Source organism: Pimephales promelas, chromosome 6 (genome assembly GCF_988280905.1).
Source record: "Pimephales promelas chromosome 6, fPimPro1.hap1.1, whole genome shotgun sequence".
Taxonomy (NCBI): Eukaryota; Metazoa; Chordata; class Actinopteri; order Cypriniformes; family Leuciscidae; genus Pimephales; species Pimephales promelas.
The window spans coordinates 40,691,942-40,709,725 of NC_142774.1; the positions used below are offsets into that span (position 1 = coordinate 40,691,942).

Below are 17,784 nucleotides of genomic sequence, written 5' to 3' on the forward strand. Positions count from 1 at the left end.
TTTGAAATTGACGCCATTGTTAATATTTACATCTGAGAAGAGCTTCAGGTTATGAAGGGGCGGGACATTTCCTGAACACATGCTAAGCGTTGCCAATCACAACACACTGGGCCAGCTAACCAATCACAGGACATTTCGTATTTCGGAAGGAGGGGCTTCATCAAAACCAGACTGGGGAGACAGTACCTGTAATAATGTAAAAAAAAATGCATTTTTCGAACAATTAAGCATGAAAACGTATTCTAGTACAACCTAAAAACAAAATCAAGACTTTGTAAAAGGGCATAATAGGACCCCTTTAAAAACAGTAGGTCTTTATACCGTGCAATAGTATTCAAATCAGAAACTTTAAGGGTTAAACTGAGCATTTTCAGTCTGGCATGGAAAGTGTCATATGGATAAGAGCGACTGCAGAGACTCAATGGCAACACACACTCGCTCAGTGATGGATGGACGTGTGCCCTGTGTAGCAGACGGCCTTACAAGGAGAACTGGACCTGTTTGAGCACAGGCACATCGATCCAGCATTGTCAGAGTTTTTTTTTTATGTTTTTGAAAGACGGCACTTTTGCTCCCCAATGCTGAAATAGTTTGAGAAAAAAATTCAGTAAAAAATTTAATATTATTACAATTTAAAACAGCTATTTTCTAGGTAAGTATATTTTAAAGTCTAATTTATGTTCTGTGATCATCATTACTCCAGTCTTCAGTGTCACATGATCCTTCAGAAATCTGATCATGCATTTCTGATTATTATCAATGTTGAAAACAGTTCATACTTTAATGGAAACCAGGATAGATTTTATGTATTTGTATTTAATTCTTAGATGAATTGATGGACAGCATTTATTTGAAACATTTAATGCATCCTCGCTGAATAAAATTATTCATACTGCATGTATTGCCTAATATATATTTATCAATATATTAAAAACACAGAATCGATTGCATGACCATTACAGTGAGTTTTTGTTCCTTTTGAACTTGCAGTGAAATTTGACCGTTTAATAAATGTGCACATCATGCAAATATATTCATAAGCATGGCATGCACAATATGTGTTGGCACAGTGACTGTAAGAACTTGAGTGTAAATCTGTGCAAAGGCTCAGTTCCTCACCGTGGTGGGTTTATAATGTTGCCATGACGTTGACGAGACCCCAAAGGATTCCTCGTCTTCGGTTTAACATTTACACTGAGGAGCCGAGAGTGATGTTCTCATTACACTCCTGACCGTATTTCACCACTCCGTCCAGAGACTTTACAAGCCACTGGAAAACAGAACAATGTTTATGAGTTAGCCACAGTATATCAGAGATCAAATGAAGACACCTAATATTTTACCCAGGTACTGTTTCATTACATTACAGTACATACCTGATACTGTACAACTATTTTGTACATAGGGCCGCCGCCATAGTAAAACATTTTGTTTTGGATATGCACCAAAATAATGCTTTTTTTCTGATCATATTTGTAATACTGTTCCATGGTGTAAAATGATGAACTATTGCTCTACAGTTGCCGTGCGCTGTTTTCTTCATGAGGTTCAGGGTTGCCTCAAGAGCAGAACCGCACATATAAGTGAGAGTGTCAAATTAGAGTGAATTCGAGAAGAGCGACAGACTGCTGCTAAAAAAAGAAAAGAAGAGGAAAGTGGAACATGCTGCAACACAGAGCGAACAAATTGCCCGTCACACAGTTGACGAACGCATTTCCAGTCCCACACAGCCAATCAGCAGCAATTACAGCAGAAGAGTTTCCCAGCCAGTGGAAAAACATCAAAAATAAGCATTAGAGACATTTCCTTCCAATGCATTTGCCGAAAACCTTATTGACACACGCATAGAAATATACGGCGCTGTCATATAAAATTCTGCACAAATGACGTGTGTGGTCATTAAAGGGATAGTTCACTTTGAAATTAATTTTTAATAATAAAATTAAGGGCATCCAAGATGTAGGTGTCTTTTTTCAATGTTGATATTTTTAGGTCAAACCGTTCGTATAATGGAGGTCTATGGTCACCACCTCAAAGAGCATGCACAGAGAAGTCCAAATTAAACATGATTTAATGACTCGTAAATGTAAGTACACATTGATGGCCTAAGACACGAAACGAGCGGTTTGTGTGAGAAAACGATTTTACCTCTCAGCCACATCCAAGTGATCTGAGGGCGCGGGTGCTTTGTGGCTATGGTTAGGTAACAAGAGGTAAAAACGATAAAAATACTGTTCGTTTTCTCACACAAACCGCTCGTTTCGTGTCTTAGGCCATCAACGTGTACTTGCATTCACGAGTCATTAAATCATGTTTAATTTGGACTTCTCTGTGCATGCTCTTTGAGGTGGTGACCATAGACCTCCATTATATGACTGACAGACAAGAACGGTTTGACCTAAAAATATAAAAACTGAAACTACTGCGGAAACAAAGACACCTACATCTTGGATGCCCTTGAGGTAAGATAAAACATATCAAAAATTCATTTCAAAGTGAACTATCCCTTCAAGATGTCACAATTATCATAAATAATGTGCTATTTCAGATTTATCTGCACATGACCCCATGCGAAAGGATAAAATGTATAAATTTGCAAGTGGATGCCTATGGCAGACTACATTTGCATTTCCATAAAGAAACAGCAAAATTTGCAAGGCAGCAACATAATTGTACAAAACGTTTGTTTTAGTTTTTGGCTGTACAGTACAGTTTAAAATATTATTATTATTATTATTATTATTTTAATAATAAATGTGACAGATTTGTAATGTTACAAAAGATTTCTATTTCAAATAAATGCTGTTCTTTAGAACTTTTCTATTCATTGAAGAATGAATAAACACAACTGTGTTCAAAATTGATAATAGTCATAAATGTTACTTTAGCATCAGATCATCATATTAGAGTGATTTCTGAAGGATCATCACTGAAGACTGGAGTAATAATGCTGAAAATTCAGCTTCGATTATATATATTCACATAGAAAACATCTGTTTTTCATAATATTACCGTTTTTGATCAAATTAATGCAGCATTCGTGAGCAGAAGAGACTGATCATAAAACCATTAAAAATCGTATTAATTATAATGAGTTATACACATACGCAAGATGAGGCAGTGAATATTATAACATTTTGAATTTATTATTATTGATAATTTATTACTTTTTGAAAACAAAAACACTGGACCATGACATCATATCCGGTTCCTTCTAAAATAACTCTGTATTAATTTCACATGCTTATTATCTATCGTGCCCACCACTAATCACTCATTCAATAACCCACTCAACAGTCTTTCACCAATCACAATTCAGTATGCAAATAAACTCAAGATCGAAGACCAATCGCTGTTCAGTTTGCATGATGACATCGCTGTATTCTAAACGGTGAACATTCTAACAGTGTCAAAGGGACGGTTTCCTCATTTTCTTAAAAAGTATAAAGTTTACAAAAGCCAACAAGCACACTTGAGACTGAAATCATCTAGAAAATAAAGTCTGAGAGGATTAAATTAACTAAACAGTAGAAGTTTAAAACTGAGGAGAAGAGATTGAGAACAAACCCATGAATCTCCACTATCTTTCATGTGGGGGCTTTTTTAGTTCAGGAATGGAGACAAAGGCCCTCAGAAGCAGACAAAGCAGAAACAGGCCGACTGTTGCCCTTGAGGCGTCACCGAACACAAGCGTCCTTGTTCTGGGGGTCTTTTGGCCTTAATGGACGCCATTGAGTTTCAGCTCTACTTGCTCAAGCTGTTAGCGGCGCTTCAAGACCAGGCCCGAGGCCCAGCGAATCATGACCTCTGACTGACTCTAGCAGCCAATGAGTCGACATTTGTCCAGCTCGAGGGGCGGCCACACATTCACACCCATGTACAGTAACGGCGTTTACTGTTTCAGCCGCTTCACTTGTGCTCAATAAGACCCGCACACACATGAGGCAGGTGTGTATCGAAAACATCCGAAAGAATTGTTAGCGTTTTGGATGAATCGTTCTAATTAACGACTCGACGACTCGCTCACGTCTGCGGTGTCCCTGAATGAATCACACATTTTGAACAAATCGTTTGACTGAATGATTGACTAATGACTAACTCTTTAACACAAGGGTATTTAATTAAGCGCTTTTAGTATCAATCGATTTCAGCCGAGGGACGAAGATTGAATGGTGTTTTGTTTTTCGGTCATGACTGTGACAATAGTTCTGATTAAAGAGATAGAAAGCGTTTATAAATAGACTATAAAGAGAGAAATATGGGGTTATATTGTTAATGTAGCCGTCAAATTGCAGTCACGTTGCATTTGTCTTTTTTTTCCTTCCATTGTTTCTGTGAAACGAGACTCTGAACTGCAAAGGCCGCCTCTGCTCTTGTAAACACGGGCTGTGTGAGAATGTGCGTAGGTCAGGACTTCTATCTTTTCAGTTTCAGGGTGATTAGGAACATTAACATCACTGACTCACCTCCTGGCTGATCATCAAACGCTCATTCTGACATCAGTATCAGTTTAGAGGACATGAACTTACACTGCAGGAAGAGAAACTTTGAGGCTAGCTTTACAAAGGTTGTTACAGACAAACTAGGTTTGTTCTGATGGAGTATGTAGTTACTCGGGTGTTTCTATGCAGTCGCTATGGTGTTCTGGGTGGTTGCTATGGTGATCAGAGTGTTGTAGAGTTGATGGGGTGTTTCTATGCAGTTGCTATGGTGTTCTGGGTGGTTGCTATGGTGATCAAAGTTTTGTAGAGTTGATAGGGTGTTTCTATGCAGTCGCTATGGTGTTCTGGGTGGTTGCTATGGCGCTCAGAGTGTTGTAGAGTTGATAGGGTGTTTCTATGCAGTCGCTATGGTGTTTTGGGTGGTTGCTATGGTGATCAGAGTGTTGTAGAGTTGATAGGGTGATTCTATGCAGTCGATATGGTGTTCTGGGTGGTTGCTATGATGTTCAGAGTGTTGTAGTGTTGATAGGGTGTTTCTATGCAGTCGCTATGGTGTTCTGGGCGGTTGCTATGGTGATCAGAGTGTTGTAGAGTTGATAGGGTGTTTCTATGCAGTCACTATGGTGTTCTGGGTGGTTGCTATGGTGCTCAAAGTGTTGTAGAGTTGATAGGGTGTTTCTATGCAGTCGCTATGGTGTTCTGGGTGGTTGCTATGGTGATCAGAGTGTTGTAGAGTTGATAGGGTGTTTCTATGCAGTCGCTATGGTGTTCTGGGTGGTTGCTATGGTGTTCAGAGTGTTGTAGAGTTGATAGAGTGTTTCTATGCAGTGGCTATGGTGTTCTGGGTGGTTGCTATGGTGATCAGAGTGTTGTAGAGTTGATAGGGTGTTTCTATGCAGTCGCTATGGTGTTCTGGGTGGTTGCTATGGCGCTCAGAGTGTTGTAGAGTTGATAGGGTGTTTCTATGCAGTCGCTATGGTGTTTTGGGTGGTTGCTATGGTGATCAGAGTGTTGTAGAGTTGATAGGGTGATTCTATGCAGTCGATATGGTGTTCTGGGTGGTTGCTATGATGTTCAGAGTGTTGTAGTGTTGATAGGGTGTTTCTATGCAGTCGCTATGGTGTTCTGGGCGGTTGCTATGGTGTTCAGAGTGTTGTAGTGTTGATAGGGTGTTTTTATGCAGTCGCTATGGTGTTCTGGGTGGTTGCTGTGATGCTCAGAATGTTGTGGAGTTGCTAGGGTATTCCTATGCAGTTGCTATGGTGTTCCGGGCAGTTGTTATGGCGCTTAAATTGTTTTTTTTTGGCTTGTTCTTGGTCTTTGCAACAGTAAATTGTTTTGGTAGTTGCTAGGGCGTTTCTATGCAGTTGTCATGGTGTGTTCTATCTAGTTGGTTGCTATGATGCTCAAAGTCTTGTATAGTTGCTAGGGCGAGTCAAAGTGTCAAAGTGGTTTCTTGGCTTGCTCTTGGTCTTTGCTACAATAGGTTGTTTTGATAGTTGCTAGGGCGTTACCATGCAGTTGTTATGGTGTTCTAGTTGGTTGCTATAACGCTCAGTGTTTTGTAGAATTGCTAGGGCATTTTTATGCAGTTGCTACATTGTCCAAAGAGGTTTCTAAGCTGTTTCTATGATGTCCTTGATCTTTGCTGCAGTACAATGTTGTAAGTAGTTGCTAGGGTGTATCTAAGCAGTTGCTATGGTGTTCAAAGTGGTTTCCAGACTGTTGCTAGGATGCTCTTAGTGTGTTTTAGTGTTGTAGGTAGTTGCTAGGGTGTTTCAATGCAGTTGCTAGGATGCTCTTAGTGTTTTTTAGTGTCGTAGGTAGTTGCTAGGGTGTTTCTATGCAGTTGCTAGGATGCTCTTGGTGTTTTCTAGAATGCTGTTGTTGCTAGGAGTTCAGATAACATATAATTTTGAGTTTCTGATGATTAGATCATTCTCCTTCATTGTATTAACTCACTTTTTCCAGTTCAATGAACTTAAAATTTTAAGGCAACCAGGTTACTTACTTTTTTAAGTTAAACCATCAATATTTTTTTTACAGTGTAGGGCGTTTCTATGCAGTTGTCATGATCCTTTGGGTCTTTTCTAGGCTGTTGCTAGGTAGCATTTTTTTAGTGTTCACTGCAGAGTTGCTAATCAGTTCCTTAGGTGTTACTAAACAGTTCCTAAGGTGCTCTAGATGGTTGCTAGAGTGTTGCTAGCTAGCTAGCTTAACAGATGGGTTGTGTTGTCACTGGAAACAGGCGAAAAGGTATATTTAAACAATGTGAATTCATCCTGTATCTAAAAAAATACTTCTCTTTCAATAAATCGAATTCTTTCAGGTCTTAAAATGTAGTGTGGCCACCCCTATGGCATTACAGTTAACCAGTTGATCATGTTTGGCTAGTTAGAGGGATGGGTTGGTCAGAACTGGTCAACTCTGGATGGGTTGGTAATCAAAGCTGAATGATGCACACAGTACGACAATGAACAACGTCACAAAATCACAGATAAAAGATCGTCTTTCCCATTGTGACATGGGTTCAGCTCCTCCCACGCCTTGCCGAAGGAGAGTAGCACCATATTCAGAAGAATCATGGTATAAACTAGTATCTTTAAACCCTGATCTGGAAGCAAACAGTCTCTTTGGAGCTTGATGTAGTGTAATATAATCCTTCAATTTGTCAAAATCTGCTCGGATCTTGGCAGGTATGTCCTCAGAGTGTAAAAAAAGTCTTCTTTAACACTTCTTGTTTCAATGCAGACTGTTGATAAATCCAACAAAAGTGTTCCCGGCTGATATAAGAATGTGTTTAGTGCAATATTTGAGTAATTCGCCATGGTCGTCGACTCGGATTCAGTAGTTATAGTTTCTCCCTCCAGGCGATGCATAATGTGACGGGATGTGTCCCAGCGTTTATCAGTTGTCACCAAGCCGTCCAGGACGGAAGAGGACAACTGTACTGTCTTTGTCAATCCATCTCCAGCTCCATGAGTTTGTTGCGAGAGCGTGGAGTAGCTGTAGCTGTTTTACAGCAGCAGTGAGCGCAGACCAGGCCCAGGACCAGAGAGAAGACACCCACAGTTACTGACGCACAGATCCCATACAGCAAAGGCAGCTTCATCGAGTCCCACACTGAGTATTTGCACACGGACACAAACAAGTTAGGGTGCATTTATAAAGAATAATTATAAAAAACAAGATGACTTAGTTATGATTTAGACTGTGATTTTAATATAATTTATAATAATTTAAATTAGTGCCGTCAAAACGAAAACAAAACAAAATATTTAATCGCGATTAATCGCATTAATGTCATAGTTAACTCGCGATTAATCGCAAATTTTTATCTATTCTAAATGTCTCTTGATTTCTTTTTTTCTCATTTTAATGCTCTTATCAACATGTAAAAGTGGATTGGCTTGGATTAGCATATACTGTGTTGAATTTCACATTAACATTCTCACTTGGAGCAAATAATCGCTCACACAGTGTTACACTGTCCATCAATAAAAAGGTGAAAGAAATATTCTGATATTGACGAGGGGGTGGAGAAGTCGCATCAGCTGTGTGTGCGTGTGTGTGTGTGTGCTTGGCCATCATCAAGTGGTATTTCAGACTGGATGTGCTGTGATGATGATAGCTCAGTTCACAACGACAAAACACACAGATCACTTTGGTTTTGTCAATGGGACCATTTGGCAACTTTATAGTAAAGTAAACTTTCAATTCAGAATCTTGTTTGCATCCATTACGGCGTCTCGCACTCGTCATCCACTCAAAACTTAATGTTAACCAACTATTTGGCTGGATTGCAAGCCCAAACGAGTGTGTGGTGTGTCTGTTGTTTAGTTTACGGTCTACCTAGATCCGCTTGCGCTTTGGTCGACGAAACAACAAAACGTCCTCACGCGGCGCAAGCCATTGAAATGAATGGGTTTCATAGCGCAGCGCCACACATGCCACGTCCTGTAGAAGCTTGTTTCCGCCACTGAGTAAAAAATAAATAAAAAAATGAATTGCGACTTTTTATCTCACAATTGCGAGATATGAAGTCAGAATTGCGTGATACAAAGTTAGAATTGCGTGATATAAAGTCGCAATTCTGAGAAAAAAAGACAGAAGTGCGACTTTTTATCTCACAATTGCAAGTTTACATCTCGCAATTCTGACTTTATAACACATAATTGCGAGTTTATATGTCGAAATTCTGACATCTTTTTTTTCAGAATTGTGAGATATAAACTCGTAATTGCGAGTTACGAGGCTAATTCTAAGAAAAGAAAATTAAAATATTCTAAGAAAAACTTTTTTCCCCCCTCAGAATAGTTTAAATCTCACAATTGTGACTTTATATCTCGCAATTCTTACTTTATATCTCACAATTGTGATTTTATATCTCGCAATTGTGACTTTATATCTCGAAATTGTGACTTTATATCTCAAAATTTTGACTTTATATCACGCAAATCTGACTTTACATCTCGCAATTCTGAGAAACAAAGTCTGAATTGTGAGAAAAAGTCGCAATTACCTTTTTTATTTTTCATTCTGTGGCGGAAACAAGCTTCCATAGCGTCCTGTCGCAAAAGCATGTGAACAAAAATGACAAAGTTTGCTTGGCCAAAAAGACTGTTAATCGCGCGATAAAAATGGGTTTGCATTAACGCCGTTAATAACGTGTTTAACTGACAGCCCTAATTTAAATGTTTACATGCATGCATTCATAAATAAAGCTTTTGCATGCACATTAAGAATATATCATAAAAGCAAGATATCATAACTTTGATAGATGTTGTATGGACTAAAGTGAAGTGTTTTATGGTGTTTTGGGGCCTTTGTGGCGCTTGAAAAGATTCACTATGAATTGTTGTACGGAAAACAGCTTCATATTTTTCTCCTAGGTTTTATTAAAGACTTACTGAAGACTAAACGGATGACAATTAAACTTTTTCTGGACAATTCCTCGACCAAGCTGTTTTAATATTCCACATGCATGCTGCAACATGCATTGATAGGTTTCGGATGAATGTAATATTGCCATGGGAGTGAGTGTCAAATGCTGGCAGCCTCCCATTAGTGTAGAAAAACCTGTTAAACTTGCATGACTTTGTCTGAGTGTTACATTAGCAATTCTGTTACTCATCTTAGAAATTGTTCAGTCCACTTACATGCGAACTTCACGTTGAGGAACACTCTCTGTGAGGAGACGTCCGGCTCTTTGCTCCAGATCCCGGTGGCGGGTGAGCGGATCCAGGGTGTGACAGTGCAGTGATAGTCTCCGGCGTCACTGTCCTGTGTGCTGTGGACGTTCATGGCGAATCTTCTGTGTCCCAGGCGCTCCAGGCTGCAGTCGCTGCTGTCGTTGCGAGGGCTTTTGCGCACGACGCCCCAGCGGTCCATGCTGGCTAACAGGGTCTGGCTGCTGGAACCCCTCAGACGACCCAGGAACCACTTCATCTCGTACACTACATCATCTGAACGGGGAAGAAATCACAGAATTATCAGTCATACGCACTGCAAAATAAAGCAGTAAGCTATGCGAGGGTGTTTTACCACGATTAAAGGAAAGGAAAGCTAAAAATAGGCTTTTTTTTCTCCAAATCAGATCAAATCTGGATGACAGTGAATGATATACAATGGAAGTGAAAGGTGCCGATCTGCAAACACAATTTTAGAGTGACAACATTGCTTACTGAGTTTTATCCAATTTTACAACAATATTGCCATGACAAGAGAATGCTTTGAAGGAGTAGTTGACTTTTAAAAAACCTTTTGCTGATAATTTACTCACCCCCGTGTCATCCAAGATGTCCATGTCTTTCTTTCTTCAGTCGAAAAAAAAAATTAAGGTTTTTGATGAAAACATTCCAGGATTTTCTCCATATAATGGACTTCAATGGGAACCAAACGGTTCAAGGTCCAAATGACCGTTTCAGTGCAAACTGTTCAAAGGGCTTTAAACGATTCCAGACGATGAATAAGGGTCTTATCAAGCGAAACGATCGCTCATTTAATAAATAAATAACAAAGTTTAAGTTTTATAAGCTCAAATGCTCGCCTTGCTCTTCTGTGCGACTCTCCTGTTGAAACTCGTTCATCAAAATGAACAAATCTTTTTCCGAGTCAACTCGTTCATTTCTTTTGTTGAATGAACCAAATGACACGAAAAAAGATTTGTTCATTTTGATAAACGAGTTCGAACAGGAGAGTCACGAACCCGCATCACAGAACAGAGCAAGGCGAGCATTTGAGCTTATAAAACTTTGTTATGTTTATTTATTAAATGAGCGATCGCTTCGCTTGATAAGACCCTTATTCATCGCCTGGAATCGTTTAAAGCCCTTTGAACAGTTTGCACTGAAACTGTCTTTTGGACCTTGAACCGTTTGGTTCCCATTGAAGTCCATTATATAGAGAAAAATCCTGGAATGTTTTCATCAAAAACCTTAATTTCTTTTCGACTGAAGAAAGAAAGACATGGACATCTTGGATGACATGGGGGCGAGTAAATTATCAGCAAAAGTTTTTTTAAAAGTGAACTACTCCTTTAAATGCTAAATTGACTGTAAAAAATTATGTAATTAAATTTGGTTAAATAAATGCATTTTAAAAATGTGTGTAAATAAATGCATAAATACATACAGCACATGCATACATAAAGCAGCTTAATTTGACTTAAACCTGGAATATACTTTTTTAAGAGGTGTTCATCTTCTGCTCAGTGTGCAGAGAGTATAGTGAACACTGCTTAGGGACCTTGTGAATTTAGTTACAAAGCAACATCGAATTAAAAATTGTGGCATGCGTTTTTTTCCTCTACAATAACCTTATGTCACAAGAAGATATTAAGTTTCTAATCTACCTCGCTGTGGAGCAAAGAAATGCCACTAGATTCAAAAATACCAACGAGGACATATTTTTAGGACTGCAAATCTCCAAAAACCCTTTCCTCTGAGAAGCGTTTATTAAAGGATCTTCCACCACATTTTCTAGCATAGCTTATTACCATGGAGGTCGTGCCAAGATCTCATCAAATAGCAAATCTTTCGGCTTCATTTCTAGCAAAAGTCTTTTCCCCTCACTAACACATACTGGTTCAAAGAACCCAAGATCAATTAGAAGATGTGGCATGTCCTATAAAAATAACGCTTTCCATCTTCCGTCACTGGAATGGCAACGAAATGCACAGATGTAGCTGGCTCTGTGGAGAGAAAGAGTGAAAGCGACGACTATAAAGCCATGATGGTCTCAAACTAGCAATTAGACTGACTGTATGACGGCCCACTGCTGTCAAACCCACGCGCTGACTCAAAGACCTTTACAACGGTCTTACACAGATGAGGAAGACAAAGTGGGGAAGACGAGTGGAAAAACAAAGAAAATGAGGGAAAGAAAAAAAAAAGGACCAAAGCATTACAGGAGCTTCACCTAGAAGAAAATGTTATCGCTCTTTATAGCTCAGGAAACTTGAATGCAATTTTACAACATATTTGCTATGACAACAGAACGCTGTAAACCCTAAAACTACGATACAAATTATATTTACAACTAATATGCACAAGTTTTACTAGAATAATTCATATAAATGCAATACTAGATAAATGCACAAATAATGAAATGGATAAATAAAATGCATAAAATAATATATAAGTGCATAAATAAAAAAATAGATCCATAAGTAAATGCATGAATAAACAAATAAAAGGTTAAATAAATGCATGCATAAATAAATAAGTGCATGAGTGAGTGACTCAGTGAGTGAGTGAGTGAGTGAGTCAATTACTGTCTAAATAAGTGAGTAAATCACTGACTGACTGACTGAGTAAGTGACTGACTGAGTGAGTGAGTGAGTAAATGACTGAGTTAGTAAGTGAGTAAGTGAGAGAGTAAATTACTGAGTGAGTTAGTGAGCGAGTAAATTACTGACTGAGTAATTGAGTGAGTAAAGCACTGAGTGCATGAGTGAGTGAGTAAAAGACTGAGTGAGTGAGTGAGTGAGTAAAAGACTGAGTGAGTGAGTGAGTAAATCACTGAGTAAGTGAGTAAATGACTGTGTGAATGAGTAAATGAGTGAGTAAATGACTGTGTAAGTGAGTAAGTGAGTGAGTGAGTGAGTGAGTAAATGATTGACTGACTGACTGACTGAATAAGTGAGTGAGTGAGTGAGTAAGTAAAAGACTGAGTGAGTGAGTGAGTGAGTAAAAGACTAACTGAGTGAGTGAGTAAATCACTGAGTAAATGAGTAAATGAGTGAGTAAATGACTGTGTGAGTAAGTGAGTGAGTGAGTGAGTGAGTAAATGACTGAGTGAGTAGGTGAGTGAGTGAGTGAGTAAATGATTGACTGACTGACTGACTGAATAAGTGAGTGAGTGAGTAAATGACTGACTGACTGAATGAATAAGTGAGTGAGTGAGTGAGTGAGTGAGTAAATGGCTGAGTGAGTGAGAAAAAGACAGCGAGTGAGTGACTGAGTGAATGACTGAGTGACTGAGTGAGTAAATGACTGAGTGAGTGAGTAAATGACTGAGTGAGTGAGTAAATGGCTGAGTGAGTGAGTGAGTGAGTGAGTGAGTAAGTAAATGACTGAGTGAGTGACTGAGTGAGTAAGTAAATGACTGAGTGAGTGAGTAAATGGCTGAGTGAGTAAGTGAGTGAGTAAATGAATGAGTGAGTGAGTAAATGGCTGAGTGAGTAAGTGAGTGAGTAAATGAATGAGTGAGTGAGTAAATGACAGTGAGTGAGTGAGTAAATACCTGAATGAGTGAGTAAATGACTGAGTGAGTAAATAGATGAATGAGTGAGTAAATGACTGGCTAAGTGAGTTAGTGAGTAAATGACTGAGTGAGTGACTGAGTGAGTGACTGACTGAGTGAGTGAGTGAGTGAGTGAGTGATATGGAAATCCCAGTTATGCTTCTTTTAAGAATCAACTTGATCTCAGACGTTTCTCCTCAATTATATCTTTAAAAAAAAACAGACATAAATTAGTCAATAACTGATAAATTAAGACGTAATGTGAGCACATAGCTGAGGACGAGATGCATGTGAGATTACTGGAGTCTTTTGTTCAGGAGAAACATCTGAAACAACTGAATCCTGTGATGAATATATAAAGATGTACAGAGAACAAAAGTGCACTGACCTGGAGTGCAATAGATTTAAGTCATATTCGATATCCTGCTAATTACAGTTATTCTGCGGATTCGTCAGAGGATTGTGGGTAATGCGGTTAATTATAAGCTCATGTTTGACCAGGCTGCTATTGTGCTACGAGAAATCCTTGGACGCCAAACCGCCTCATTTATAGAGATGACCGTTTGCGAGTGATGTGAATGTTAAAATGAAAAAATATCTTGTTGCTATGTAATTTCACCGTCCTTCGATGTATATCTGTGGCATTTAATCACCGGGTTTAATGTCTAGCAGGTGGAAATCATAAATGTGACGGGGTTTTGTTCTAGTATGAGCACTAGCACCAGTGATGCTCGCCTTAGCAAAACACATTTTCGAGGACTGCATCTAATCGGTGGATGATCAACTCTTCCAGTAATAGCAAGGTTTAATCTTCATGACGTATCGAGTCATTCCCTCGCGTTTGAGATAGCGAGACGCTCTCAAGCAGAAATGCTACCATCTCCATCCCGTGTCTATCCTGAACTAATGTGTTTGGAACTGGACTCCGAATAATGAGGAGAGGGTTGGAGCGCAGTTGATAGAGTTTGTGGGAAAGGAGCGGACGAGGTCACAGCAAGGCATTGTGGGATATGAGCTGACGAACACACGCACACATCTGGCCTGAGGGACTTATGAATAGTGAAAAGCCATTCAATTTAATGTGCTCAACCCAAATGATTTGCACAGGGGGTCACAGATTTTGTGAATCCTCTGTCTAAACGCACATGAGAGACTTCCGGATGTTAAGGCCTATTCAAACACATTTTCGCTGAGACAAAATTATAAAGTTAACATATAATGAATATAATAATTTCAAAAGTCCTTTTGAAATTTGATACTTTTTTTTGATTCGTAGATAGTTTCTCATTTTATTGCACTGAAAAAATTCACTAACAAGATTTAAATTAAATGAAAAAATTTAAAAAGCAAAATATTAAATTAATTAAGAATAAATACAAATATTAAAAAGAAAATATGAAGTGTAGATTATATATATATATTAAGACAATGGAGTAAAAACATTTTAAAAAGGGACTGATAAATAAATAAATGCTGAATTTCCTAATTACTTTATTTTACTTTAATATTTAAATCCTGATCAAAAAATATTAAAAAACTAAAAATAATGAAATATTTTTTTCTATTAAATAAAAATGTTATATCTTTGACAATGAGTAACAATGCAGCTGAAAAATAAATACACTTTCATTCAAAAAAATCTGATTAAAATGAAAAACATTTATTTTGTTTGTTTTAAATTTATTTAACAAATATTAAAAACAAAATAAAGTGTAGAAAATATGTTAATATATATTATGCATATTAAAACAATTGAGTAAAAAAAAATGTAAAGTTACTTAAAAATAAATAAATCATGACTTTCCAAATTACTTTATTTTACTTTAATATTTAATTAAATCCCGATCAACAAATGAAATTTCTTAAAATATTAAAAAACGAAAAATAATTAAGCTATTTTTTCTATTAAATAAAAATGTTATACCTTTGGACACTACTTTCATTATCCTTTTCTTATTTAAAATCTGATTAAGATAAAAAAAAATTAGAAACAAAACACATGCTAAAAATATATCAATTTATGATAAAATAAAATCACTGAGAAGTAAATATGGAATTTCATGATTACTTTAAAAATTATAATTGTTTCTTAATATTTAAAACCTGAGGATCCTGTTCACCAGCGTGATCTGAGATCCGACAATCAGCTTCTCGAGCTTCAATGGAAGCGGCGAAATCTGACCGACTGCGCAAATTGATAGTAGATTTTCACTTTGAACCGACGGTAAATCATAAGCATGTGTGGAGGAAGGAGCAAAGGCTGATAAAGACACAGACGGAGGACTAGAACCTGCTCTTTTCTGGGACAGCAAAGATGGTTATGAAGAGCCACCGCCGAGGGGAAGTGCATGCTGTTCATCCCCTGAGATTACACTGGTACTGATGCGCAAGACTCTGGCCTGAGGACAGAATCAAGCAGCAGCCAATGAGAGCTAATAGACGAATGATAGACTACAACGAGTTAAAGCATTCTTACAGATAACATAACACGGCAGAATGTGTCTCCAGGAAAACAGTTGTTCGGATTTCAGCTGCCACACTTTAATCTCAACGTGACATGATAATACTGTCATATACACACACACACACACAGGCTCATAAAACACACGCGCACAGGAAAGAAAACCCATAAAAGACAAAAAGATCTCATTTGGTCCTTGTAAGTGTTAGCTAAAATTAAAATTGTTTTCATTAACTGAAATAAAGAGGGAAAAAGTATTCAATGAAAAACTTAAATTTTAAACGTAATTAAAAAAAATTAGAACTGTCGCCTTGGCAACAAGTAGAAGTACTAAAATGACAAAAAAATTGAAATAAATCTAAATATATATTTAAGAACAAATAAAAAACCTTATAAGAATTACATGAACTAAAACTGAAAATATAAAAATAAAAGCTAAATATAAATAAATACTATAATATTGTATAAATAAATCTGAAATAAGATGAAATGCTCATTTTAAGTACATAAAGTGTGTATATTAAGTTTAGGATGTGTGCGCTCAGAAAATCTGAAGTTTAGACGCATGAACTTTCGTGATGATGAAACTGTACTGTCACGTGAGCGCAAGAGAGATTATAATAAAAAACAAACAGCTTTGGTCCGAGGCTCCGCCCTCTTCTGGAAAGGGGGCGGAGCAGAAGCTCATTTGCATTTAAAGATTAAAATGGCATGTTTTTCCTTCCACCCAAAAAGGGGAATTTACATATGTAGGAACAAACCTATAAAACTTTAAAATGAATACATACATAAATAAATACGCAAAGAAATAGTATCAGTATCTCCAAAGTTTTCAAAGTTTCAGTGTGTCCACAGATCACGCTGTAAATATGGAGGACCAAAACTATAAAAATAAAAAAAAATGAATAAAAAAAAAAATACACAAAGAAATGAAAAAAAGACTGTTTATACTTTTATTTCCATATTTATGTATAATTAAATATTTTCCCACATTCATTTATGTTTTCATTTATTTATTTATGCATTTATTTATTTTCACTTTTTTTTATGTATATCTGCATTTACGTCTACATTTATTTACTTATTCATTTATTTATTTATACATGCATTGCTCTGTATGCTAATGAGGGAACATATATAATATACATAAATAGGGAAATAAAGTATAAATAGTAATTTATGAATTTTTTTATTTTTACATTTCTTCATGTATTTATGTATTCATTTTTAGCTTTTATAGGTTTGGTCCTCCATATTTACAACATGATCTGTGGGGATGCTGAAACTTTGCAGACACATTCTGGGAAGAATTGAGACATATTACATCTCATAAATGACTATTTATGCATTTTTACACTATAAATGTATAATATATGAGGATGATGTCTTGATCTTCACTTGATGCAGTGTGACATGTTAGTGCATGCTGAAAAACACACACTGGGTGACCCAGTTTCACATGACATCAGTTAATGAAGTCTTTTTCCCAACATTAAACATTCATTTCCACATCAGTACTGCCATTAAACACAAGCGCAGACACGTCCGGACCCGCTTCCAGTAACATCCTGATTAATATCAGTTACTTCCTCATTTCGACCAACATTTATCCTTCAACAGGTTACAAATATTATCAAATACGTCATCAAACGTCAGTGAAATGTTAATCACTTTTAAAATAACCTTTAAAATGTTAAAATTAATGCTAAAAAAAACATTAGACTTTCACTTTAGTTATATAATATTTTCTTAATTTTTTTTACATTTCAAAAAGCAAGTTGACTTAAGTAAATATTAACGTTTTTAAATATGTGTACTCTCACAATAAAACAAATCTAAAACCACTACTACAAAACTGAAGACCTCTATAGAATTACATATACATGATATTGAGCAGCCAGTCGAATATTATTGCAAAATAAATACTGACGGTTTGTACTTCAATAACTAAATCCACTACTAACTAGGGATGGGCAACGATTAATCGCATCCAAAATAAAAGTTTATGTTTACATAATATATGTGTGTGTAGTGTATATAAATACACACACATGCATGTATATATTTAAGAAATGTATATACTTTATATATATTTATACATAATTAATATTATATAAAATATAAATATTTGATATA

The 17,784-nt window shown here is 36.9% G+C and overlaps 1 protein-coding gene across 1 annotated transcript in view; it reads right to left on the reverse strand.

The window, feature by feature from the left end:
• Positions 1-3,125: 3,125 nt before the first annotated feature.
• The window catches only part of ptgfrnb (prostaglandin F2 receptor inhibitor b), a 46,416-nt gene continuing 31,757 nt past the window's right edge, over positions 3,126-17,784 (reverse strand). Inside the window, exons 8-9 of the mRNA XM_039648365.2 lie at positions 9,602-9,907; positions 3,126-7,565 (exon numbers count right to left, since the gene is read on the reverse strand). Coding sequence (XP_039504299.2) covers positions 7,402-7,565; positions 9,602-9,907 — 470 coding nt within the window. The 3' untranslated portion in view covers positions 3,126-7,401. The remainder of the gene's footprint in view (positions 7,566-9,601; positions 9,908-17,784) is intronic.